General features: G+C 38.2%; 1 protein-coding gene across 2 annotated transcripts in view; it reads right to left on the bottom strand.

Annotated features, from left to right (window-relative positions):
- Positions 1-1755: 1755 nt before the first annotated feature.
- ZNF25 (zinc finger protein 25) overlaps positions 1756-27043 on the bottom strand; it is a 65936-nt gene continuing 40648 nt past the window's right edge. For both annotated transcript variants that reach the window (XM_064290324.1, XM_010598283.3), the window contains exons 3-6: positions 8910-9036; positions 8331-8420; positions 5749-5812; positions 1756-5261 (exon numbers count right to left, since the gene is read on the bottom strand). In XM_064290324.1, the coding sequence (XP_064146394.1) occupies positions 4208-5261; positions 5749-5812; positions 8331-8420; positions 8910-9036 (1335 nt within the window). In that variant the 3' untranslated portion in view covers positions 1756-4207. The remainder of the gene's footprint in view (positions 5262-5748; positions 5813-8330; positions 8421-8909; positions 9037-27043) is intronic.

Here is a 27043-nt window from a genome sequence, read left to right as displayed (position 1 = left end):
CTCTTAAGGTTTTAAGCATTAGCTCAGCAGTTCTGGGGATTTTTGGCCCCCTTCCCACTTCTGTGAGAAGTTCCTTGACACTTTCTTTGTATTTTGCAGGCTGTGCTTGCCTCTCCAACTTGGATGGGGGCAGGGCAGGAGTGAAAGCACTGGAAAGATTTTACTGCTTTGTAAGTTTGGTGGGCGCCATTTTCTCCCCGTAATTCCATTTTCCTGGCTGCCTCCAGAGATATTTGGTCTTTGAAATATTGGATTGTCATTTAAATTCAAGATCCTTCATGTTTTTCCTGTCTTTAAAGAGCCTGTCCCATTTGTGCTTCTCCAGGCAGCTCAGCTGCCTCCCACAGTGTTTGTGTTTACTGGCTTAGAGGGGGGAAGAGATAGGTGCTCCGTAAGTGTTGGAGAGATTTTTCTGCCTTGTAGGGTTGGGGGTGGTGGTGGTGGTATTTTCTCCCTGTTGATCTGTCTTCCTGGGTACCTCCAGAAGGATATTAACACTTTGAGGTCTCTGTCTATGAAATTTAAGTTCCCCTGTTGTGCTTTTCTAGCCCAAGGGAGCCAGCTCCCCACTGTGCTTCTCAGAGCAGCTTCTCAGGGCATCTCAGCCCATCACTGGCTGTGTCTGCAGCCCCAGGCTTAGGTGGAGGTGGGGCAGGGGGAATTCTCATAAGCTATGAAGACAAAGACTTTCCTACCTTACAATCTTGCTCCTCCTTCTGCCTTCATCCGTGTACCCTAATTATTGGAGTGGTCACTACAACCTCAGTTCTAATGGTTCCACCACACTGTGCTTTTCTGCCTCTCTTTTATTCTCAAATTTTCAAAGGAATGGAGACACTGGACTACTTATGTTACCATCTTGGGGGTTTATTTAATTTTTCAAACCTGAGGAAGCTAGGAAATGTCTTTCACAGCAAATTGAAATAAAGAACCACCCTAAAGGAATATCTATACATAGATGTTAACTCTTAAATCTCCTAGGAATATGGCATGCTCCTGTCAGAGCTGACAAATGAGATGTTGGTAACAATATTTTACCACAGATTATTCAGGAGTTATAGCATGTAACTATAAAGAGGTTATTCTTAAGATATGAGCCATCACTACATATCCTGTTAGGTGTTAATTGACAGCTCAATAGTTAAGTACTCAGCTGCTAACTGGAAGGGTGGTGGTTTGAACTCACTCAGCAGCTCTGTGGGAGAAGGACCTGGTGATCGGTTTCCATAAAGATTACACCCAAGAAAATCCTATGGGGCAGTTCTCCTGTGTCACGTGGGGTCATTATGAGTTGTAATCAACTCAACAGCACACATCAAGGTGTTAATCAGTGTTAAACATCAGACAAATTAGGCATGCTTAAGAGGTTGAACATCAAGAAAGTAATCTTTATCAGGAAGAGGAAGTAAGGTGGCAGAATTTAGATTGGAACAGCATTTGACAATTACATGAAGTGCAGGTAATAAAATAATTTTGTAAGTTATTAGTATATGTGGGTGGTACAGTTGGATATTGTGAGTTTTTTGTTACTGAGTTATGTTAGCTAAGTATCATAAAGATGACATTTTATCATGAGATAGTGAGAAAATTAAAATAATATAGGGAAAAGTGGCTGTTGATTTGGAAGAAAATAAATACTGTAGGGAGGAACAATTTTCAATCTAATTCAAACAATGTTTACTTAATACATTTACTGCTGCATTCCATCAGGAAATTTGTTTTGATATTATGAAAATTCAGCAAGTAAAAAACACGTTTCTTTGAACAAAATTTTTATTTCTAATACATAGGCTTTTAACATGTAAACATACTTCAGAGAAACTACTGACCCATAAGTTGCTGCATGCATCGTTTCTGAAACACATAACATTTATAAAAGTATACTTCTACATTAGTTGCAATGTTTTTCAGCTCTATGTAACAGAAAACTTTAGCCTAATTTGCTTTTAAAAATTTCAGAAAATTTATGATCTAACATCACAAAAATCCCCTAAATACTATATAGCTCAAGGGTTGGGAAATGCTACACTTCAGTGTCATCATCATTCATCTAAGTACTTAGCCCTTTTCTGTTCTTCTATCCACAGGGGTAATAAGATGCAAAGAGACACCATGTCCAGACATAGCAGTAACATACGTCTTCCCCAAAGTACTTCACAATATGTCTTAAATACTTTGTTGGCGAGATTCAGGTCATATGCCCACCATAAATGAATCACTGATAATAGGCTTCCCGTGATTAGCTTAGATAAGGGGTTGGCAAATTTATTTTGTAAAGGTAGATGGTAAATATCTTAGATTTGGTAGGCCATATGATGGTCTGTCACAATTGCTCAATTATGCCATTGTAGAGTGAAGGCAGCCCTAGACAATTCATAAATAAATGTTATTTTGTGTTATTGTTCTAATAAAACCTTATTTATGGACACTAAATTTCATATAATTTTCACATCACAAAATATTAGTATTTTCAATGTAAAACCATTCTTAGCTTGCAGACTACAAATACAGGCAATGAGCCACATTTGGCCCATGGCTGTAGTTTGCCAACCCCTGACTTTAATTAGGATTTGCTACCAAATCACTTATGGGAAAAACAGACAACCACATCAAATCAAGGCACTTCCGGCAATAAAGTGGGGTGTTACTCTGGGGGAAAAAAAGTGCAGTATAACACAAGAAAGAGGAACTATTATGGTAATATTTAACATATAGCTCTTCCTGTATCCCAGACACTATTCTAAGTGCTTTAACAATATTAACTCATTTAGGCCTCAAAACATCCTGAGATGTTATTACTATCATTACTCTTTTATAGAAAAGGAAACTGAGGCACAGAGAGGTTAAGTGCTATGCCCCCATTCAGGAATTTGAGTTTAGGCAGGAGTCTAAAGTCCACACTCTTACTCACTACGCCATGTTGCTTATACTAGTTAGAAAAAGGTAGCGAAGAACATTTAGAACTCTCATATACTAAATACAAAGGCAGACAGCTTTGCACCCTACTAAATCATCAGCATTACAATAATATTTCTTTATACAGCACTATTTAGTTTTATGCTGTACAGTGCAATAAATATTGCTGTTTTCAGCAGCATATAAACGTATCAACTCAGGTTTTTTCTATAAATAAATCAGCCCCTCATGCAAAATGTGGTTCATGATGAGGCAGTTGGAAATTTTATAAAAACGTTTGTATAGCTCCTTTTTGAAGGATTAATTCAGTAACAATGTCCAAATCCATTAATTTGCCAGGAAATAAGAGAAAAAGATGCATTATAATTTTAAAAGAATATTTCACTTAAAGTGCGTTTTTTATATTAACAACAGGAGTCACTGCTGAGATTTAATACGAAGCATCTTCATACACATAATAATAGTTATTGAACTAAGGTTACATATTTCCTATGCACAATCATGGACGAGTTCACATGCATAACAAACACACAACATAACACACTCACACACACACTAAAGGACTCTTCACCTGTGCTACATGCTGTTGCCTGATTATTCAATTTACTTGTGCTCTAAAAATGGGTCATATATCCAGACACTTGCAAGTTTCTTTGAAATAAACTTGGAATCAGATCTGCAACATAACTTCTAGTATAACTGTTTTACTCAGTACATTGTATCTCTGAGTTTTTGTTAAAAAGCTTTCAGATATTTAAAATACCTATAAAGGTTTCATCCCAGTATCAGTAATCTGACATTCAATGAAACATCACTTCTTGATAAAGGCTTCTATATTTGTCACAATCTCTGCATTCATCTCCCTTGAGTTCTCTAATATATGAATCTGCCTTGTGCATAAAGGTTTCTGAATACTTAGGATACTGATAGGAATGTCTCATCTATGTGAGTTCTCAGATGTTTAGTAACGGCTGACCTGACAGAAAACTTTATGACATTAATTTTATTAATAGGATTTCTCTCCTGTGTGGTATCTATGTTGTATAATAAGGCTTGACTTTTGAAAGAAGCCTTTTCCTCATGTTTAACATTGGTAGAGTTTCTGCCATCCATGTTTTTGGATATTTAGTAAATTCTTTTATAAATTCACAGAATTTTTCTCTGTGTTTGTTGAAAAATTGTGGCTGAAAATATTCCCACATTGATAATATTCATAAGGTTTATCTCTTGTGTGGAATTATCTGGTTATTCCAAAGAATGATTTCAGGCAGGATCAATTTCCTAATTCATACTATTTTTTTCCTGTGTGTGTCTTTTGATGTACTGTGAGTTCTGACCTCTGGATAAAGGTTTTCCCACACTCCTCACATTCATAGGGTTTCTCTCCTGTGTGCTTTCTCTGATGTACAATAAAATGTGACTTCTGAGAGAAGCATTTCCTACATTCCTTACATTCATAGGGTTTTTCTCCTGTGTGAGTCCTCTGATGTAATCTGAGGACTGAATTCACAGAGAAAGACTTACCACATTCATGACATTCATAAGGCTTCTCCCCTGTGTGTTTTCTCTGATGTTTAGTGAGGTCTGATTTATAATAGAAATTTTTTCCACATTTATTACATTCAAAGGGTCTCTCTCCTGTGTGAGTTCGCTGATGTACTGTGAGGGCTGACTTCTGGTAGAAGGATTTTTTACATTCACTACATTCATAGGGTTTCTCTCCTGTGTGAGTTCTCTGATGGGTTTTGAGGTGTGTATTCCTAGAGAAGGATTTCCCACATTCCTTACATTTATAGGGTTTCTCCCCTGTGTGTGTTCTCTGATGTACCGTGAGGTGTGACTTCTGGGAAAAGGCTTTCCTGCATTCCTTACATTCATAGGGTTTCTCCCCTGTGTGTGTTTTCTCGTGTACCATGAGGTATGCCTTCACATAGAAGAACTTCCCACATTCCTTACATTCAAAGGGTTTCTCCCCTGTGTGTGTTTTCTGATGTTCTGTGAGGTGTGGCTTCTGGTAGAAGGTTTTCCCACACTGATTACATTCATAGGGTTTCTCCCCTACATGAGTTCTCATATGCCTACTGAGAGATGACAGGTGATAGAAGGTTTTCTCACATTCTTTACATTCATAGGTTTTCTCTCTGGTGTGGGTCTTCTGAGGTACTGCGATGTCACCATTCCTAGAGAAAGATTTCCCATGTTCACCACGCTCATGTGGTTTGTCCTCTGAATGAGAACGCTGATGTAGGATGAGGGTAGATTTCTGGCAGGACTTTCCACATTCATTACAATCACAGGTTTTCTCTCTGGTATGAGTTTTCTGATGTTCTGTGAGTTCTCCATTCCTATAGAAAAATTTCCCAAGTTCATTATATTTATAAAGCTTTTTTTGGGTGCCTGTTGTGTGTATTCTCCAAATAACTCTAAGGGCCAATTTCTAGAGATTTTTCCCATATTCACTAGATTCGTAGGGTTTCCCCACTGCGTAAGCTCTCCAGCATACACTGTGGCTTGACGTTTGATAGAATGAACCCTAACTTGCATATTTTCACTGGTATCTCGACTACCCGAACGTTGCTTTGCCTACCAAAGTCTCCCTTGTTGCAGATTTCAGAAGAGTTGAAAGTTTGCTTCAAAGTTTGAATCTCCTAATCCTGAATAAGGTGTCTATTATGAAAAAGGGCTTTTCCACTTGGATTACATTCTTTGAGATTCACTCCAGTGTGAGTTTTCACACATTTATTATTAACTAGTGCTCTCCCAATATCAGTACCTTCATCAGGGCTCTTTCATGCAAAGCTTCTAATCATAAAAATTAATTCTTGAACTTGCCTTGAATTTTCATCTTGGCTTTCTTGGTACCTTGTTCCTAGGTCATCAGTATTCCATGGGCCTTCTATAAAGGAATCCAAAATTTAATATTGTATAAATCTTAACACATTCTTATGGTCTTAGGTTGATTCTTCGGCTTCAGACCACTTTCCCAAAATGAAGAAACTCTCAAGTGAAAATTTTCTCTATCCCACTGGTTTAGAAAAAGTCTAACAAACCATGTTGTAGCAGACAGAGAAAGGACCATTAGCCCAAGTATCTCTGAAACTTTACAAATATGACTTTCAAAACTTGGAGAAGAAAGTTATGACAAAAACAAGGAATGGGAGCAGAGAATAAAAGATATTCAAAGTGCTGCTGAACAAGAATGAGAGAATGCTGTGAGTTCATTAAGGACAATGAACTGCAAGTAGGGTGATAAGAAAAATTAGTAGACAAATGTGTTTAGGAGAAGTATCAAGGAAAATATTAAACTGGATAAAGAAGCTAAGGTATAGGTCCTTATCCCCGCAAACCTAGGTTTCTATGTTAGGATTTTTAATAATTAGCAGACCGTAAATTTCCACAACAATCTAGATGTCAGCACAAAGGTGACTTTTTCAGAATATTAATTTTCTTATGTTTAGAGAAGTTGTCCTATAGCTTAGGTTTTTACTCTCCATCTAGTTGGCTTAATTTTCACTGGGACAGGATGAACTAGGAACACATTTTTTTTTGTAAAAGCAGAGGACTGAATTCACGGTTGTACTAGCAGATATTTTCAATCATGAATTTATCCTGACCATTAAATACTGTATCTCTAAAGCATTGCTAACCCTAACTCAGCACCAGTTTCTAATTCTTCTTTCATATTTTGGCTCTCACATCTCTGCTTCCAAGTTACCATGTGATCTTTAAAGATCAGATTACTCAGCATAGTTCTAGAACCTTTACTGACCCTTATATTTATTCATTTTTAAGTGCTTGAAAGAAAGTGAAAGATTATGAGCAGAGGCCTGGGGTTAAAAGTTCAAGGCATCTGTGGGGAACACATTTAAAAAAGTTATTCAATAAGGACTTGTGCAAAGTTAACTTGATTACACACAAGATCCGAATCATGGAAGACATTTACGAGAGTAAACAAAATGGAGATTGGCATGTGTTTTGGGGCCACAAGGATAAATAAACTGCAGCAGACAAGAGAGGGCCAGACTGGTTCTTGACAGAAAATTGTTTTAAATTTATACTGAAATTTCTTACAATATAAGTTTACCATGACAGGTTAGTGGCAATATAAGTTTGCTCTAATGATGACCACTATGAGAATTTAAGAATTAGTGGGAATCAATGAAACTATCCTGTAAGATGGTAAAATATGAGACTGGACTACAAGCATGACAAAGACTCTGGAGATGTCAGTTTTAGGAGTTCTCAGCATAAAAACTAATGCTTTCAGTCATGAGAATGGGTGTGTTCTTGCAGGAGTTACTCTAAAGAGTATAGAGCAGAAACTAGAGTGTCTCTTGTGGATAAAAATATTCTTTTTTTTAATAGTCACTCAACAAGTTTTTACTATCATTTCATAGAAGAAAGATTTTTAATACAAAAATGTTATAAAATTCTCAAAATTTCTCAAAACTGAAATTTAAATTGCTCCCTGGGGATTCTGATTCCACAAGCCTGGGATGAGGCCAGGCTGGGGAACCATGGCTTATTCCACCCTCTCTCCAGAGCAAGAAGCTCTCCCCTAAACTCCAAGAGACAAGGGCACAGGCTCTGCTGGATGCCTGTCCCATCTGGGGCCATTCCTCCAAGAAAAAGGTTTGTAAAACTCTGTGTCTGCAAAAAGCTAGAGGTTGGGGGGAAATTACTCTTTCAACAAATATTTAGTAAGCAACTAATATGTACCAAGCATTGTTCCTGGTCCTGGAACACATCAGTGTACAAGTCTGAAAATATATGAAAATCATTTAAGGAAGCAGGCTGAGACTATCTTAGTGTTATAACACTCCAAATGTAGTGCAGCTTTTAGAAAGGGTAACCAGAACTTCATGTGAAGGCAAACATAATCTGAAAGGAAGTATCAACTCTGAAATAATGTAATTGATGAGAGGCATAATGACTTATAATCTCATTTCAGAATTTAAAGAGAAAACACAAAGTTAAAAATGGTGCTGAAAATAAGCCTGAGGAATTTCATTGTTAATGTAAGAGGGAAATGGTATTTGGGAAAAAAAAAAAATTTTAAGCCAGATTTATAATCACTTTAAGATTACTGCTGTATACTCCAATGGCAGGATGTGAGTAACTGGGAATTCTAAAGAAGAAGTTAAAATAAAAATCTAAGACAAGGTTAGGCAGGGATTGGATTTTGTATATAGGAAAGAGAAGTAAATATATTTTTAAAATGTCAAGTAAAGGAAGGAATTTAGGAAGAGAAAATGAAAATTGGAGACATGATTTAGGTTTCTTTAATATACAGATCAAGTGTCCTCAGTTATTTCCAGAAGCATAGGGCATTTTAAAAGAGACCCCTGAAAAAAATTTTCAAAAGGCCCCAACCACCTCACTGATAACATGGAATACAATTTCTTCTAACTCACCAGGGTAGCCTTGACGTGGAAATTCTAATATCCATGGCTCTTTTCCTTGCTTCAACTTCAAGACCTTATTTAGCTTATTCACATGATAACCTATTAATAGAAAAGATAAAATGGTACAAATTGCTTGGAATTTAGAGACTCTGAAGGATAAGTAACGGCAGCTTCAGAGGCAAAACAATGAAGGTCCCACATAAATCCACTGCCATCAAGTCGATTCTGACTCATAGCAACCCTATAGGACAGAGTAGAACTGCCCTATAGAGTTTCCAAAGAGCGCCTGGTGGATTCAAACTGCCAGCCTTTTGGTTAGCAGCCATAGCACTTAGCCACTACGCCACCAAGCCCACATAGGCTTGGCAAATTTAGATTCTTTCAATGGGGTGGCAGGGACACAAGTATTTTTTTCTGAGTAAGAATTCATAATCTTCTTTCTGAATATGAATCCAGAATGGATTCATCAACTTTGACCCATGAAATAAAAGCTACTATTATTCAATCCTATCAGGGCCTCACATGTTCCAGCAACTGGGAAAGAAAATATAAATTACTGGGAGTTACATACAGGGAAGTTTTTCTCACCCACTGAGACTAGGTGACTATAGTTTTCCAGCATCACATCCCTGTACAGGGTCTTCTGAGCAGGATTCAGTAATCGCCACTCTTCTCGGGTGAATTCCACAAGAACATCCCTTAATGTCACTGGTCCCTGTAACAGCACATTTCAATTCAATCAGAAGTGATAAGAATAACTAACTCACAAAAAAAGTCAGACTTACTGGCCTGACAGAGACTGAAGAAACCCCTAGAGTATGGCCCCTGGACACCTTTTTAGCTCAGTAATGAAGTCACTCCACAGGTTCACCCTTCATCCAAACATTAGACAGGCCAATAAAACAAAACGAGACACAAGGGGCACACCAGCCGGAGGCAAGAACTAGAAGGCCGGAGGGTACAGGAAAGGTGGTAATGGGGGACCCAAGGTCGAGAAGGGAGAGTGTTGACATGTCATGGGGGTGTTAACCAATGTCATGAAACAATACGTGTACTGTTTAATGAGAAAATTGTTTGTTTTGTAAACCTTCACTTAAAGTACAATAGTAAAATAAATAAATAAAAAGTAGTGATCAGTATAGAATGCCACTGAAAAGACACATGTGAACTAGTTCTTAATATAGCAATTGTAGAATTTACTCTGAGAAGTTAAGACAGGATGCTATTCTGTAGCCTGCTTTATAGATGGAAAAAATAATATTTGTCCAATATTTATTATTGAGCTCCAACTCTATGCCTAGAACTGTGCTGGAGATACAAACATGAATAAATGCAAATATCCCTGTTATCAAGGAGCTTCCATTCTGATAGGGAGGCAAATATATAAATGTTTAAATGCAATCTGGCATAGCAGATGCTATGACAGAAATACATATGAGGTGTACCATGGTCACAAATGGGAATAAGTTATTTGCATTTTATATTATTATCCAGGTAGATTTTATTAGGTGGTCAATCTGACTAACGTAAACTTTGGGAATAAAGGAAAACAGAATTGCCAAAGGCATGGATGCATGCAAAATGGCAAGTTTAGGAAACTGTAAATAACACAGTATGATATGAGACTAGGATGTAAGACTTATATTAGTTAGAAGCTTCTAGAGTCAAGTTAGGTGAAAGAACAGGCAGAAATTCTGAATCAGACTTTTGGTCCAGCAAAATATATTTTGCATACACACCTAATTGTTGTTATTATTGTTACTGCCATCGAGTCAGCTCCAACTCATAATGACCATATATGTATAATAGAAAAAAATATTGCATGGTCCTGCACCATCTTCATCATTGTTGATATGTTTGAGTACATTGTTGTGCTATTGTGCCCCTTCCAAAATAGAGGGATCACCTTCTAACACTGTATCAGACGATGTTCTGCTGTAATCTGTAGGATTTTCATTGACTAATTTGCAGAAGTATATTGCCAGGACTTTCTTCCTAGTCTGTCCGGAAGCTCCACTGAAACCTGTCCACCCTGAGTGACCTTACTGGTATTAGAAATACCAGTGGCATAGCTTCTAGCATCATAGCAACATGCAAGTCACCACAATATGATGAACTTTCAGATGAGTGGTATACACAATAGATCTCTGCTTATTAATGTATTATATACATTTACTTATATGAATCAGTTTATTAAGCATTAACAAGGCTTTCTCTTTGATGTTTATATAAAATACAAATATAAATAGGTATTCTGCTATTTCCTTTCATACCATGTGGACTACCATATACATCTTTATATGCTCACTCCTTCACTTTGTAGAAGCAACTACAGATAGTAGGGAGCCAAAGTAGAGACAGATATAAGCAGTGTAGTTCTTAGTTAAAAATTCTCTCTTGTTTTGGCATACTAAGTTATACTTTCTTGAAGAAGTAGCACCATTTGGGGTGTGTCTTTAAAACTTGTGATACTGTATTATTTTTGTAGGATAACTTATTTCAGTTGCTTTCATTCTTTTTTAAGCTATTTTTAAAACAAATGCCATCTCAATAATTTCTACATTCACAATTCACAGACATTGATTACAGTCTTCAAGTTGTAATCAACCATTCTCACTATTCTTTTCCAAATCATTCCATGATTATTAATATAAACTCATGGCCTCCTAAGCAAATCTTCCCTTACCCTCTTTCCCGCTCCTGGTAACCACTAATAATCTTTGATTTCTATATATGTTTGCTTATTTCAGCTGCTTGTTTTCTTATTTGCCTTCACTACCAAGCATGCGAAGAATTCCTTCCTTCCTCTAATGTGGTGCCTGCTCAAAGCTGCCACTTCTGTTCCTGTATGTATTACAAATCCTTTTCTTTCTATTCCCAGTACCAGTCCTTGAACCCCACAGGTCTCAGACCTCTTCTTTCCCCAAGCAGGGTGAGACCTTACATTTCTGGCAGTATACCTACTTGATCTGATGTTGCTTTATGGCTATAACACCACCATCTCTTCTCTTTCATGCAATTCCCTCCTGGCTTCCTGTTCTAGAGCGAGTTCTGAGCTACCTTTTGAGCTTTGAGAATTGATTTTCCAACTGACATGTAAGTTTTCTGTCTTCCAGTTATACATTGGAAGCAGGTTATGGTATGGAGACATTTAAATTTTACCAACTAACATTCTATGGCAACCAGGAACTATTTTTGATAATTCATAAATGAAAATGGGAAAATAATGAAAAAGATCAATTGGGCAGAAGGAAGCAAGGAGTTGAATTTTGTTCAGGCTGTCCTTGAGGTGACTGTGCAACGTATAGTTGGGACTGTCCACTTTGGCAGATACACATATAAATAAATTTCCACAAATAAAATTTTTATATATATATGAAAAAGAGTTCTAGAAGAGCCCAGGAAAATAATCTGTGGGAGCAGCAACATTTGAGATGCTAGCACGAGAAAAGGCCCACGCCACGGAGCCTGAGAGCACTTCTCTAAATGTAAGCGTAATACAGGAGGGGAGGTTTAGGAACAATTCACTAAGAGGGAACATCTCTAGTTCAGAACTCAAATGCCAAAAAGTTGTAGAGTAACTCCGTAACAGCAAAAGAGTAAAAACTATAATCAATACACAAGAAACTTCAAGAAAATTTTAAAAGCTCTAGAATTCAGAAAATTGGATAAGAGAAACCAGCTTTTGGACATATATCCTAACAGAGATCCCAGGAAGATGTATATGCTGAGAGTCGAAGGGCTGGGATTTGACAAGGGCAGTAGGTGACTGATTATCAGGAAAATTAATCAAAGGTCTGTCAGTAAAAAAAGAGCTTATATATTACTCTCCACTTTCTTAGAGCATCCAGCAGAAAGCAAAGTTTATGAGAAGAGCTCACCACGTAAAGAAGAGGAAGTGACTCAGGGGCTGTGAATAAGGGCACAATGCAGCCACACACACACACAATGCCAAGACATGTTTTATTTTATTTTTGTAATATCTATGGATTTTTTTTTTAAAGCAACACTTTTGTGAAATAAATACAAGTACTATTTCTATAGGGCACAACAATCCCACTTCAGCAATCAAGAAATTACCTAAAAGAATAAGAATAAAGCTGGCATACAACTTTTCACATACAGAAACATATGCTAAAAGACAAAGAAAGAATGCCCACAAAGCTCTAATGGAAAAAGGTTTTGAACCTAGAATTCCTTGCCCTACCAAATTCTCATTCAAGGATGAGAAAAAATAGAGATGTTTTCATATACATACAGATTTTAAAAGCATATACACTATGCACCTACTCTGCAAATCACTCTAGAATATACGTCATCAAAACGAAGGGACAAAAATATATCGCAAACCAGAAATAATTGCTAATAGACATATGACATCAATAGCAACTTGTTCTGAGACAGCCATTATAGGAAACTGTGGGAGTTAAAATGGGCAGCTTATAGTGGCTGTGAGAAAGAAAGGGCTGTTTTGCATACCAAACCATCATTATTGTCCTTCCAAGATACTTATAAATATGTTTAAAAAGGTGCTCACTTCTTTTCTTGGAATAGTCACCAAGAGACCATTCTCTGGGCTATAAAACAAATTTTAAATTTAAAAGAATTAAAATCATACAAAATATATTTTCTGACCATAGCTGATTCAAACAAAAAACCAGTAACAGAAAGGTATCTGGAAAATCACCAGACATGAGCACTTTGTTTAGTGTTACTGGCAAACAATAACACTAAAACCTGGTTCTCTGAAAAGATAAATAAAATTGATAAAGCTTTAACTGAAATGGCCAAGAAAAAAAGGAAATCAAAAATAAAAAGAGGGCTAATCACTACAGACCTTACAAACATTGAAACGACAATAATGGGATACTACAATTTTATGCCCATAAATTAAAAAACTTATAATCAAATGGACCAATTCCTTGAAAGAAACAAACTAACCAAACTCATTCAGAAAGAAATTCCTAACCTAAATACTCCTATAGGTATTAAATAACTTGAATTCATGGCAAAAACAACTGATACTGTCACAAAAAATACCGAAGCAATGATAAAGCTGCCAAACTAACAGAATCAGAAATTTTCAGAATTCTGGCATCTAATCAACCTACAGAAAACAGGGGAGTACTTACTGAAGAAAGAAGCTTCTAAAGTTTGGAACGAAAGCACAGCTCACGGCAACTCCAGGGAAAGTCCAGCATTGCTGGTGTGGCCTCCTAGTGCCAGAAGGGGCAATATGAACCTTGTTATAAAAAAAATGTGTCTGGCATGTCAGTAAGGAACCAGCACAGAGCTTGCCTTTGTTTCACCCCACTTGAACTGAAGTAACTCCACAGGGCAGTAATGGTTCAAAGTATGTGTTGTTGTTGTGTGCCATCAAGTCAATTCTGACCCATAGTGACCCCACGTGACAGAGAAGAACTGCCTCTTAGAGAAGCAGATCACCAGGTCCTTCTCTTGTGGAGCCGCTGGGTAGGTTCGAAGCACCAACCTTTGGGTTAGTAGCTGTGCATTTAACCATTAGGCCACCAGGGCTCCTTAAGGATATATAATACCTGTAGCCACCTGGGGCAAGGGACAGCAAATGGGGCAAGCGCAGACACACCCAAAAACCTAGGAAGGAGGATGCTGAGGAGGATCATTATTGGGCGAAAAAGGGCTCTGAAGGACTACTGCATACACTGAGGAGACCAAAGTGCAGCACACATACCCAGGCCAGCCACATGCTCAGAGAAGACCTGAGAGGACCCTAAGCTTATACCTCTGGCTGATCTTTGGGCTCTGCTGAGGCAGAACTGTAGGTGGCCTGGCTATGTTTTACAGGTATGTCTATGCTCGAGGCCAACCTTGCAAAGACTGGGAGAGTTTTCTTTTTTTTTTTTTGGCTCCAGGCATTAAAGGAAATCTGTCATATCACTGACCGACCACTGAAATAACAGAACAGACTCTTCAGTGACCACATGACAGGGAATATAGTCTGTCTTAGTTATCTACTGCTGCTGTAACAGAAATGCCACAAGTGATGGCTTTAATAAACAAATTTATTTTCTCACAATTTTGGAGGCTAGAAGTCTGAATTCAGGGCACCAGCTTTAGAGGAAGGCTCCCTCTCTGTCTGCTCTGGAGTAAGATCCTTGTCTCTTTTCAGCTTCTGTTCCTTGGCCTCTTGGTGATCTCCATGTGGCATGGCATCTATCTTTGCCCATCTCTCCTTGCTTCTTTCATTGCTTGCTCATTCTGCTCTTTTTATATCTCAAAAGAGATTAACTTAAGACACACAATACACTAATACTGACTCATTAACAAAACAAAGAAAACCCATTCGCAAATGGGATTATAACCACAGGGATGGGGTTAGAATTTACAATACACACTTTGGGGGACACAAGTCAATCCATAATACCAAAACCAAACCAAACCCAGTGCTGTTGAGTGATTCCAACTCATAGCGAGCATAATACAGTCTTTACAAAAATAATTTAGAAAAGTCACTTAAAAAAAGGGCAACTGCAGTCCTTTTCAAGCGACAATAGCAAACCTTGGGGAAGGTGGAGAATCTGACTTCCAGAGTTAACATGTTTTAATAGCCAAAATATCCAGTTTCCAACAAAAAAATATAAGGCATATAAAGAAACAAGAAAGTATGGACCATTCACAGAAAAAAAAAAAAAAGAAAAACCTGAGATAGCTCAGACATTAGACTTACTAGACAAAGACTTTAAATCAATATCTTAAGTATGTTCAAAGAGTTAAAGGAAAACATGGAAAAATAACTAAAGGAAATCAGGAGAACAATGCAGTATAAAAGAATATCAATAAAGAAATAGAAATTATAAAAAGGAAACAAATAGAAATTTTGGAGCAAAAAAGTATAATACCTAAAATTTAAAATCCACTAGAGGGATTCTACAGTATATTTAAATAGGCAGAAGAAAGAACCAGTGGACATGAAAGTAGGACTATTGAAATTATCTAGTCTGAGGAGCAGAAAAAAAAAAAAAAAAGAATAAAGATGGACAGAGCCTAAGGTACCAAAAATCATGGAGGCCAGGGGCAGTGGGATGACATAATTTAAAGTGCTAGAAGAAAATAAAATGTCAACAAGGAATTCTATATCTGGTAAAGCTAGCCCTCAAAAATGAAGAAGAAATTAAGCCATTTCCAGAGAGACAAAAGCAGGAGGAGTTTGTTGCTAGCTTTCCTATAAGAAATAATAAAAGGAGTCTTTCAGCTTAAAATGAAAAGACACTAGACAATAACTTGAAACCATACAAAGGAATAATGAATACTAATAAAGGTAACTACATAGGTAAATACAAAATACAGTATTAGTGCCATTTTTAGTTTATAACTTTTTGTTTCCCATAGGATTTAAAAGCCAAGTTCATAGAACAATAATTATAAATCTATGTTAATGAGCACACAACATATAAAGATATAATATTAATGATAATAACAACATTAATGGAGGGAGAAATGAGCTTATAGGAGCAGAGCTTTATATGCTATTGATGCTAAGTTGGTATAATTTAAACTAAGTTCTTAAAAATTTGGGATGTTAATCATAATCGCCAGGTTAATCACTAACAAAATAACTAAGAATTATACAGAAAGAAAATGAGATAGGAAATTAAATGGTACACTAAAAAAAAATCAAACAAAAGCAAGGCAGTATTGGAGGAAATGAGAAACTAAAAATATATAAGATATAGAAAACAAATGCCAAATTGCAGAAGTAAATGTTTCCTTATCAGTAATTATTTTAAATGTAAATGGATTAAACCTGCCAATTAAAAGGCAGAGATCCCTAGAATGAATTAAAAAAAAAAATCAAACATATGCTGTCTACAACTCACTTAAGATCCAAAAACACAAACTGGTTGAATGTGAAACATGTGGAAAAGATAGTCCTTGCAAATGGTGACCGAAAGAGATTGTGATACCTAGGCTAATACCAAACAAAAGAGGTTTTAAAAAAACTGTTACAAGAGAAAAAGAATAACAGTATACATTTTTTTAATTAACTTTTATTGAGCTACAAGTGAACATTTACAAATCAAGTCAGAGTGTCACATATAAGTTTATATACACCTTACTCCATACGCCCACTTCCTCTCCCCCTAATGAGTTAGCCCTTCCAGTCTCTCCTTTCGTGACAATTTTGCCAGCTTCCAACTCTCTCTATCCTCCCATCCCCCCTCCAGACAGGAGATGTCAACACAGTCTCAAGTGTCCACCTGATACAAGTAGCTCTTCATCAGCATCTCTCTCCTACCCACTGTCCAGTCCCTTTCATGTGTGATGAGTTGTCTTCGGGAATGGTTCCTGTCCTGGGCCAACAGAAGGTTTGGGGACCATGACCACGGGATTGCTGTAGTCTCAGTCAGACCATTAAGTATGGTCTTTTTGTGAGAATTTGGGGTCTGCATCCCACTGATCTCCTGCTCCCTCAGGGGTTCTCTGTTGTGCTCCCTGTCAGGGCAGTCATCGGTTGTGGCCGGGCACCAACTAGTTCTTCTGGTCTCAGGATGATGTAGGTCTCTGGTTCACGTGGCCCTTTCTGTCTCTTGGGCTCTTAGTTATCATGTGACCTTGGTGTTCTTCATTCTCCTTTCATCCAGGTGGGTTGAGACCAATTGATGCATCTTAGACGGCCGCTTGTTAGCATTTAAGATCCCAGACGCCACATTTCAAAGTGGGATGCAGAATGTTTTCATAATAGAATTATTTTGCCAATTGACTTAGAAGTCCCCTTAAACCATGGTCCCCAAACCCCTGCACTTGCTCCACTGACCTTTGAAGCATTTTTATCCTGAGAACTTCTTTGCTTTTGGTCCAGCCCAGTTAAGCTGACCTTCCATGTATTGAGTATTGTCCTTCCCTTCACCTAAAGCAGTTCTTATCTACTAATTCATCGGTAAAAAACCCTCTCCCACCCTCCCTTCCTCCCACCCTCGTAACCACAAAAGTATGTGTTCTTCTCAGTTTATACTATTTCTCAAGATCTTATAATAGTGGTCTTATACAATACTTGTACTTTTGCCTCTGACTAATTTCGCTCAGCATAATGCCTTCCAGGTTCCTCCATGTTATGAAATGTTTCACAGATTCGTCACTGTTCTTTATCGATGCGTAGTATTCCATTGTGTGAATATACCACAATTTATTTATCCATTCATCTGTTGATGGACACCTTGGTTGCTTCCAGCTTTTTGCTATTGTAAACAGAGCTGCAATAAACATGGGTGTGCATGTATCTGTTCGTGTGAAGGCTCTTATTTCTCTAGGGTATATTCTGAGGAGTGGGATTTCTGGGTTGTATGGTAGTTCTATTTCTAACTGTTTAAGATAACGCCAGATAGATTTCCAAAGTCGTTGTACGATTTTACGTTCCCACCAGCAGTGTATAAGAGTTCCAATCTCTCCGCAGCCTCTCCAACATTTATTATTTTGTGTTTTTTGGATTAATGCCAGCCTTGTTGGAGTGAGATGGAATCTCATCGTAGTTTTAATCTGCATTTCTCTAATGGCTACTGATCGAGAGCATTTTCTCATGTATCTGTTAGCTGCCTGAATATCTTCTTTAGTGAAGTGTGTGTTCATATCCTTTGCCCACTTCTTGATTGGGTTGTTTGTCTTTTTGTGATTGAGTTTGGACAGAATCATATAGATTTTAGAGATCAGGCACTAGTTGGCGATGTCATAGCTGAAAATTCTTTCCCAGTCTGTAGGTGGTCTTTTTACTCTTTTGGTGAAGTCTTTAGATGAGCATAGGTGTTTGATTTTTAGGAGCTCCCAGTTATCTGGTTTCTCTTCATCATTTTTGGTAATGTTTTGTATTCTGTTTATGCCTTGTATTAGGGCTCCTAATGTTGTCCCTATTTTTTCTTCCATGATCTTTATCGTTTTAGTCTTTATGTTTAGGTCTTTGATCCACTTGCAGTTAGTTTCTGTGCATGGTGTGAGGTATGGGTCCTGTTTCATTTTTTTGCAGATGGATATCCAGTTATGCCAGCACCATTTGTTAAAAAGACTATCTTTTCCCCAATTAACTGACGCTGGGTCTTTCTCAAATATCAGCTGCTCATATGTGGATGGATTTATACCTGGGTTCTCAATTCTGTTCCATTGGTCTATGTGTCTGTTGTTGTACCACTACCAGGCTGTTTTGACTACTGTGGCTGTATAATAGCTTCTGAAATCAGGTAGAGTGAGGCCTCCCACTTTCTTCTTCTTTTTCAGTAATGCTTTGCTTAACCGAGACTTCTTTCCCTTCCATATGAAGTTGGTGATTTGTTTCTCTATCACGTTAAAAAATGACATTGGAATTTGGATCGGAAGTGCATTGTATGTATAGGTGGCTTTTGGTAGAATAGACATTTTTACTAAGTTAAGTCTTCCTATCCATGAGCAAGGTATGTTTTTCCACTTAAGTAGGTCCTTTTTAATTTCTTGTAGTAGTGCTTTGTAGTTTTCTTTGTATAGGTCTTTTACATCTTTGGTAAGATTTATTCCTAAGTATTTTATCTTCTTGGGGGCTACTGTGAATGGTATTGATTTGGTTATTTCCTCTTCGGTGTTCTTTTTGTTGATGTAGAGGAATCCAAGTGATTTTTGTATGTTTATCTTATAACCTGAGACTCTGCCGAACTCTTCTATTAGTTTCAGTAGTTTTCTGGAGGATTCCTTAGGGTTTTCTGTGTATAAGATCATGTCATCTGCAAATAGAGATAATTTTACTTCCTCCTTGCCAATCTGGATGCCCTTTATTTCTTTGTCTAGCCTAATTGCTCTGGCTAGGACTTCTAGCACAATGTTGAATAAGAGTGGTGATAAAGGGCATCCTTGTCTGGTTCCCGTTCTCAAGGGAAATGCTTTCAAGCTCTCTCCATTTAGAGTGATGTTGGCTGTTGGCTTTGTATAGATGCCCTTTATTATGTTGAGGAATTTTCCTTCAATTCCTATTTTGGTGAGAGTTTTTATTATAAATGGGTGTTGGACTTTGTCAAATGCCTTTTCTGCATCAATTGATAAGATCATGTGGTTTTTGTCTTTTGTTTTATTTATATGGTGGATTACCTTAATCGTTTTTCTAATATTAAACCAGACTTGCATACCTGGTATAAATCCCACTTGGTCGTGGTGAATTATTTTTTTGATATGCTGCTGAATTCTATTGGCTAGAATTTTGTTGAGGATTTCTGGATCTATATTTTTTTTATTCATGAGGGATATAGGTCTGTAATTTTCTTTTTTGTGTGATGTCTTTACCTGGTTTTGGTATCAGGGAGATGGTGGCTTCATAGAATGAGTTGGGTAGTATTCCGTCATTTTCTATGCTTTGAAACACCTTTAGTAGTAGTGGTGTTAACTCTTCTCTGAAAGTTTGGTAGAACTCTGCAGTAAAGCCATCCGGGCCAGGGCTTTTTTTTTGTTGGGAGTTTTTTGATTACCGTTTCAATCTCTTTTTTTGTTATGGGTCTATTTAGTTGTTCTACTTCTGATTGTGTTAGTTTAGGTAGGTAGTGTTTTTCCAGGAATTCATCCATTTCTTCTAGGTTTGTAAATTTGTTAGAGTACAATTTTTCGTAATAATCTGATATGATTCTTTTAATTTCAGTTGGGTCTGTTGTGATGTGGCCCTTCTCGTTTCTTATTTGGGTTATTTGTTTCCTTTCCTGTATTTCTTTAGTCAGTCTGGCCAATGGTTTATCAATTTTGTTAATTTTTTCAAAGAACCAGCTTTTGGCTTTGTTAACTCTTTCAATTGTTTTTCTGTTCTCTAATTCACTGAGTTCAGCTCTAATTTTTATTATTTGTTTTGTTCTCGTGCCTGATATATTCTTTTGTTGCTCACTTTCTATTTCTTCAAGTTGTAGGGACAGTTCTCCGCTTTTGGCTCTTTCTTCTTTTTGTATGTGTGCATTTATCGATATAAATTGGCCTCTGAGCACTGCTTTTGCTGTGTCCCAGAGGTTTTGGTAGGAAGTATTTTCATTCTCGTTGCATTGTATGAATTTCCTTATTCCCTCCTTAATGTCTTCTATAACCCAGTCTTTTTTAAGGAGGGTATTGTTCAGTTGCCAAGTATTTGATTTCTTTTCCCTAATTTTTCTGTTATTGATTTCCACTTTTATGGCCTTGTGGTCTGAGAAGATGCTTTGTAATATTTCGATGTTTTGGATTCTGCAAAGGTTTGTTTTATGACCTAATATGTGGTCATTCTATAGAATGTTCCATGTGAGCTAGAAAAAAAAGTATACTTTGCAGCGTTGGATGGAGAGTTCTGTATAAATCAATGAGGTCAAGTTGGCTGATTGTAGTAATTAGGTCTTCCGTGTCTCTATTGAGCTTCTTACTGGATGTCCTGTCCTTCTCTGAAAGTGGTGTGTTGAAGTCTCCTACTATAATTGTGGAGGTGTCTATCTCACTTTTCAGTTGTTAAAATTTGATTTATGTATCTTGCAGCCCTGTCATTGGGTGCATAAATATTTAATATGGTTATATCTTCCTGGTCAACTGTCCCTTTTATCATTATGTAGTGTCCTTCTTTATCCTTTGTGGTGGATTTAACTTTAAAGTCTATTTTGTCAGAAATTAATATTGCTACTCCTCTTTTTTACTTATTGTTTGCTTGATATATTTTTTTCCATCCTTTGAGTTTTATTTTGTGTCTCTAAGTCTAAGGTGTGTCTCTTGTAGGCAGCATATAGACGGATCGTGTTTCTTTATCCAGTCTGAGACTCTCTGTCTCTTTATTGGTGCATTTAGTCCATTTACATTCAGTGTAATTATAGATAAGTATTTAGTGTTGTCATTTTGATGCCTTTTTATGTGTGTTGTTGACAATTTCATTTTTCCACTTACTTTTTTGTGCTGAGACGTTTTTCTTTGTAAATTGTGTGATCCTCATTTTCATACTGTTTGACTTTATGTTTGCTGAGTCGTTATGTTTTTCTTGGTTTTTATTTTGAGTTATGGAGTTGTTATACCTCTTTGTGGTTACCTTAATATTTACCCCTATTTTTCTAAGTAAAAACCTAACTTGTATTGTCCTATATCACCTTGTATCCCTCTCCATATGGCAGTTGTATGCCACCTGTATTTAGTCCCCCTTTTTGATTATTGTGATCTTTTACACAGTGACTTCAATGATTCCCTGTTTTGAGCATTTTTTTTTAATTAATCTTAATTTGTTTTTGTGATTTTCCTATTTGAGTTGGTATCAGGATGTTCTGTTTTGTGACCTCGTGTTGTGCTGGTATGTGATATTATTGGTTTTCTGACCAAACAATTTCCTTTAGTATTTCTTGTAGCTTTGGTTTGGTTTTTGCAAATTCTCTAAGCTTGTGTTTATCTATAAATGTCTTAATTTCGCCTTTATATTTCAGAGAGAGTTTTGCTGGATATATGATCCTTGGCTGGCAGTTTTTCTCCTTCAGTGCTCTGTATATGTCATCCCACTGCCTTCTTGCCTGCATGTTTTCTGCTGTGTAGTCTGAACTTATTCTTATTGATCCTCCCTTGTAGGAGACCTTTCTTTTATCCCTGGCTGCTTTTAAAATTTTCTCTTTATCTTTGGTTTTGGCAAGTTTGATGATAATATGTCTTGGTGATTTTCTTTTTGGATCAGTCTTAAATGGGGTTCGATGAGCATCTTGGATAGATATCCTTTCGTCTTTCATGATGTCAGGGAAGTTTTCTGTCAGCAGATCTTCAACTATTCTGTCTATGTTTTCTGTCCTCCCTCCCTGTTCTGGGACTCCAATCACACGCAAGTTATCCTTCTTCATAGAGTCCCACATGATTCTTAGGGTTTCTTCATTTTTTGAATTCTTTTATCTGATTTTTTTCAGCTATGTTGGTGTTAAATCCCTGGTCCTCCAGATTTCCCACTCTGCATTCTAATTACTCAAGTCTGCTCCTCTGACTTCCTATTGTGTTGTCTAATTCTGTAATTTTATTGTTAATCTTTTGGATTTCTACATGCTGTCTCTCTATGGATTCTTGCAACTTATTAATTTTTCCACTATGTTCTTGAATAATCTTTTTGAGTTCTTCAACTGTTTTATCAGTGTGTTCCTTGGCTTTTTCTGCAGTTTGCCTTATTTCATTTCTGAGGTCATCCCTGATGTCTTGAAGCATTCTGTAAATTAGTTTTTTATATTCTGTATCTGATAATTCCAGGATTGTATCTTCATTTGGGAAAGATTTTGATTCTTTTGTTTGGGGGTTGTAGAAGCAGTCATGGTCTGCTTCTTTATGTGGTTTGATATCGACTGGTGTCTCCGAGCCATCACTAAGATATTGTAGTGATTTATTCTGTATTTGCTCACTGAGTCTTATCTTGTTTTGTTTTCTTTCAATATATGTGGATGGGCTACTAGATTGTGCTGTCTTGATTGTTGTAGCCCTTGACTTACTTATGACCTATTACCAGCTGGTTTGGGCTGTTGCCAGATATATATGCCTGAGTCTATTCACTATTCTTGAGTAGAATCTGATTTTGGGTCATCAAGTGTGTGCTGCACCCTAACACCTATCCACCTTGAGAAGTAGTGGTGATAGTTGTGTGCACCAGATTCTAGTAGCAGCTGGGGTTCTCACTCCAGGGGGGGTAGGATGCTGACAGGCTTCCCCCAAGTGTCAGTGAGGTAGGTGTGTCTCTATTCCTAAAGCACCTTGGTGGGAGGGCTCTGCAGCTGTACCTTAGGCCCCCAATGCAAGTACCTCAACAGATTGGTAGGTGTCACCCTCCTTAGACCCCTAAGGCAGGAGGCTAGGTGGTCTGGGGGGAGCTTCAGCCCTCAGTTCCCTGTTGTGGGTTAGTTAGGGCTCCGTTGAATACGCAGAGATATCAGACCTGGGAAACTTGTTTTTCCAGTAAATCCGCTAAAAAAAAAAAATGCAGTCAGATCCCTATCAGAAATGCCTTTGCATTATAATAGCCACCTTCTTCCCTGTAGGGATGAAAGCCCGAGATATGGATCGCACATACTTGGCTGGAGCTGGTTCTGTGTTTTTAGTCCAATTAGGGAAGGATTTTTGGTCCCTGGGTTTTTTGTGGTTGCTTCTCTCAGGCCAGAAGAATGGGTTAGGAAAAGACCAAAAAAAAGAAAGCCACGGAGCCATTCTCCCTCTGGCTCAGGAAATTCCAATGTTAATGAAGCTGCCTGGGAAGGGGAGGGGAGGGTTCAGAAAAACAGGAGAGTAGCACCCCGCAATATAGACAAAGTTGCTTATCTTGCTTGGGATGACTATTTTATCTGAGATTCCCAAGGGGCGCATCGCCTACGTGTGCTGGCTGGGTAGAGATTGCCCCCGAGGGTCTGGCCCACAGTCAGTTCCTCCGCTGCCAGTCCAAAGCCCAGTGTCAAAGTTCCCCGACTGGGATGCTGCACGCCTGGCTCCAATACCAGTCGCTGCCTCCCGGGGACTTCTCCTCCCGCCAGCCGCGTTGCCGCGCCACCTGCGCGGACTGGCTGGGCTCCCTCCCGGGGTCAGTTCAGGGGGGTAGGGCTGCGCCCCATGTTTGTACTTTCACAGGATGTCCTGCTCAGCTCCCCTGCGCCCAGTCCAAAGCCCCGCACCAAGGTTTCCCGGCTGGGATGCTGCACTCCCGGCTCCAAAAACCGTCGCTGCCTCCTGGGGACTTCTCCTCCTGCCAGCCGCGTCGCTGCGCCACCTGCGCTGACCAGCTGGGTCCCCTCCCGAGGTCAGTTCAGGGGGGTAGGGCTGCGCCCCGTGTTTGCGCCGTCACAGGATGTCCTGCTCAGCTCCCCTGCGCCCAGTCCAAAGCCCCGTGCCAAGGGTCCCCGGCTGGGACGCTGCACTCCCGGCTCCAAAACCAGTCGCTGCCTCTCAGCGACTTCTCCTCCCGCCAGCTGTGTTGCCACGCCGCCCGTGCTGACCGGCTGGGCCCCCTCCCAAGGTCAGTTCAGGGGGGTAGGGCTGCGCCCCGTGTTTGCGCCGTCACAGGATGTTGTGTTCAGCTCCCCTGCGCCCAGTCCTAAGCCCGGCGCCAAGGTTACCTGACTGGGATGCTGGCTCCAGGCTCCGAAAACAGTCACTGCTTCCCCGTAGTTGTTCGTTCTCCATCTCTGTCTCTCAGGTCAACTCTTTAAATCTGCGTTTGTTGTTCAGGATTTGTAGATTGTCATGTATGTGATCAATTCACTTGTTTTTCTGAGTCTTTGTTGCAAGAGGGATCCGAGGTAGCGTCTACCTAGTCAGCCATCTTGGCCCCCCGCCAACAGTATACATTTTTAAAAGGGTCATTCCACCAAGATGATAATTAAAAACCTATATGTACCAAAAAAACAGAACCCCAAAATGTATGAAGCAAACACTGACAGAAGTGAGGCAGAAATAGACAAATTCTACAATATAGTTGGAGATGTCAATGCCTCACCTTTAATAGTGGATAGAACATCCAGAGAGAAGATCAATAATGATATAGCAGATTTGAACAGCATTATAAACCAACTAGACCTAGCAGACAATGCAGAGCACTCCACTCAACAACAGCAGAATACATATTCATGCCAAGTGCACATGGAATGTTTTCCAAGATAGAGCAGGTCAGAAAACAAGTCTTAATAAATTTAAAAAGTTTGGAATCATATAAAGTATCTTTTGACTAAGATAAAAGAGAGAAGATGCAAATTAACTACAATGAAAAATGAAATGAAATTGAGGACATTACCACTGAGCTTTCAGTTAAATAAAAAGGATTTAAGAGAATACTATGAATAATTGCATGCCAACAAATTAGATAATCTAGATGAAATGGACAAATTTCTGGAAACACACATATTATCTAAATTGACTCCAGAAGAAGTAGAAAATTTAAGATATTGAATCAGTAATCAAAAACCTCCCAACAAATAAAAGACCAGTCCTAGGTGGTCTCACTGATGATTTCCACCAAACATTTGAAGAAGAATCAACATCAATCTTTTTCAAACTCCTCCAAAATAGTATGCAGGAAGAATTCCCAACTCATTTTGTAAGGCCAGCATTACCATGATAACAAAGACAAATGAAGACAAAAACAAAAAGGACTTCAGAGCAATATCTTTGGTGAATAAAAAAAAAAATTTTTTTCAGGTGCAAAAATCCTCAACAAAATAATAGGAAACTGAATCCAGCAGCATATTAAAAGGAAGGATTACATACCATGACTAAAACCCCAAAAAGCCAGACCCATTGCCATTGAGTGGAATTCCGACTCATGGTAACCATATAGGACAGAGTAGAACTACATCATAGGATTTCCAAGGAGCAGCTGGTGGATTTGAACTGCTGACTTTTTGGTTAGCAGCTCAGCTCTTAACCACTGCACTACTAGGGTTCTGCAAGTGTGGTTCAATGTACAAAAATCCATGTAATACATCCCATTGTTAGAACAAAGGAAACAAGTACATGATTATCTCAAATGACACAGGAAATGCATATGACAATATTCAACAACTTTCATGATGAAAACACTCACCAAATTAGGAATAACAGGAAATTTCCTCAACACTATAAAGGGCACTTAAGAAGACCCACAGCTAATCTCACATTTCCCCACCCAATGGTGAAAAACTGAAAACTTCCCCCTCTGATCAGGAAGATAAGATACTCACTTTCACCATTGCTATTTTTGTTTTTTTTATTCAACAATGAAGGAGTCCCCAGGTAGCGCAAATGATTAAGCACTCAAATACTAGTCGAAAGGTTGGCAGTTTGAACCCACCAACAGGCGCCTTGAAAGTCAGACCTGGCGATCTGATTCCGAAAGGTCACAGCCTTGAAAACCCTATGAGGAAGTTCTACTCTGCACACGTGGAGTCACCATGAGTCAGAACTGACTCAACAGCAACTAATAGTAACTACAATATTCAACACTGTACTAGGAGTTCTAGCCAGAGCAATGAGGCTAGAGAAATAAGTAAAAGGCATCCAAGTAGGAAAGGAAGAAGTAAAATCACTATTTGTTGATACGTTCCTATATATAGAAAATACCAAGGAATCCACAAAAATCTATTAGGGCTAATGGGAAATGAGAGTGATCATTTAATTACTATGGGGTTTTCTCTTGGGGAGCTGAATATGTTTTCATCTAGATAGAGGTGATGGTTCTACAATATTGTGAATGTACTAAATGCCACTGAATTGTACACTTTAAAATGGTTAATATTATGTAGATTTTACTTCAACAAAAAAATTGAAAAAAATAAAACCTTCTAGCAAAGAAAACTTCAAGCCCAGGTGGCTTCACTGATTAATTCTACCAAACATTTAAGGGAGAAACAATACCAATAATATGCAATATCTGCCATAAAAGAAAGAGGAGGGAACCATGCTCAACTCATTTTATGAGGCCAGCAATACCCTGATAATCTAAACCTGACAAAAACATTACCAAAAAAGAAAACTACAGCATTGTGCTGGTACCAGTTCATACCAGCTTGGAGTACTGTGTTAAACCTTTAGGAACTGGTAGCCAGTGACATCATGTTGTGGCTTAAAATTGTCCATAGTGGGAGTATTTACACCACAGAAATCAGCAAACATTACAAATGAGTTTTCTCTCCCAACTCCCAAAATCTGGTCATTAAATATTTACTAACATACTGACTGTCCCTGGGTGGTGCAAACAGTTAATGCCCTTGGCTGCTACCAAAGAACTTAGATTTGGGTCCACCCAGAGATGCTTCAGAAGAAAGGCCTTGGTG

Source organism: Loxodonta africana, chromosome 8 (genome assembly GCF_030014295.1).
Source record: "Loxodonta africana isolate mLoxAfr1 chromosome 8, mLoxAfr1.hap2, whole genome shotgun sequence".
Lineage (NCBI taxonomy): Eukaryota > Metazoa > Chordata > Mammalia > Proboscidea > Elephantidae > Loxodonta > Loxodonta africana.
Note: the sequence above shows the minus strand (reverse complement) of the source record. Positions and strands in the feature narration are given on the sequence as shown.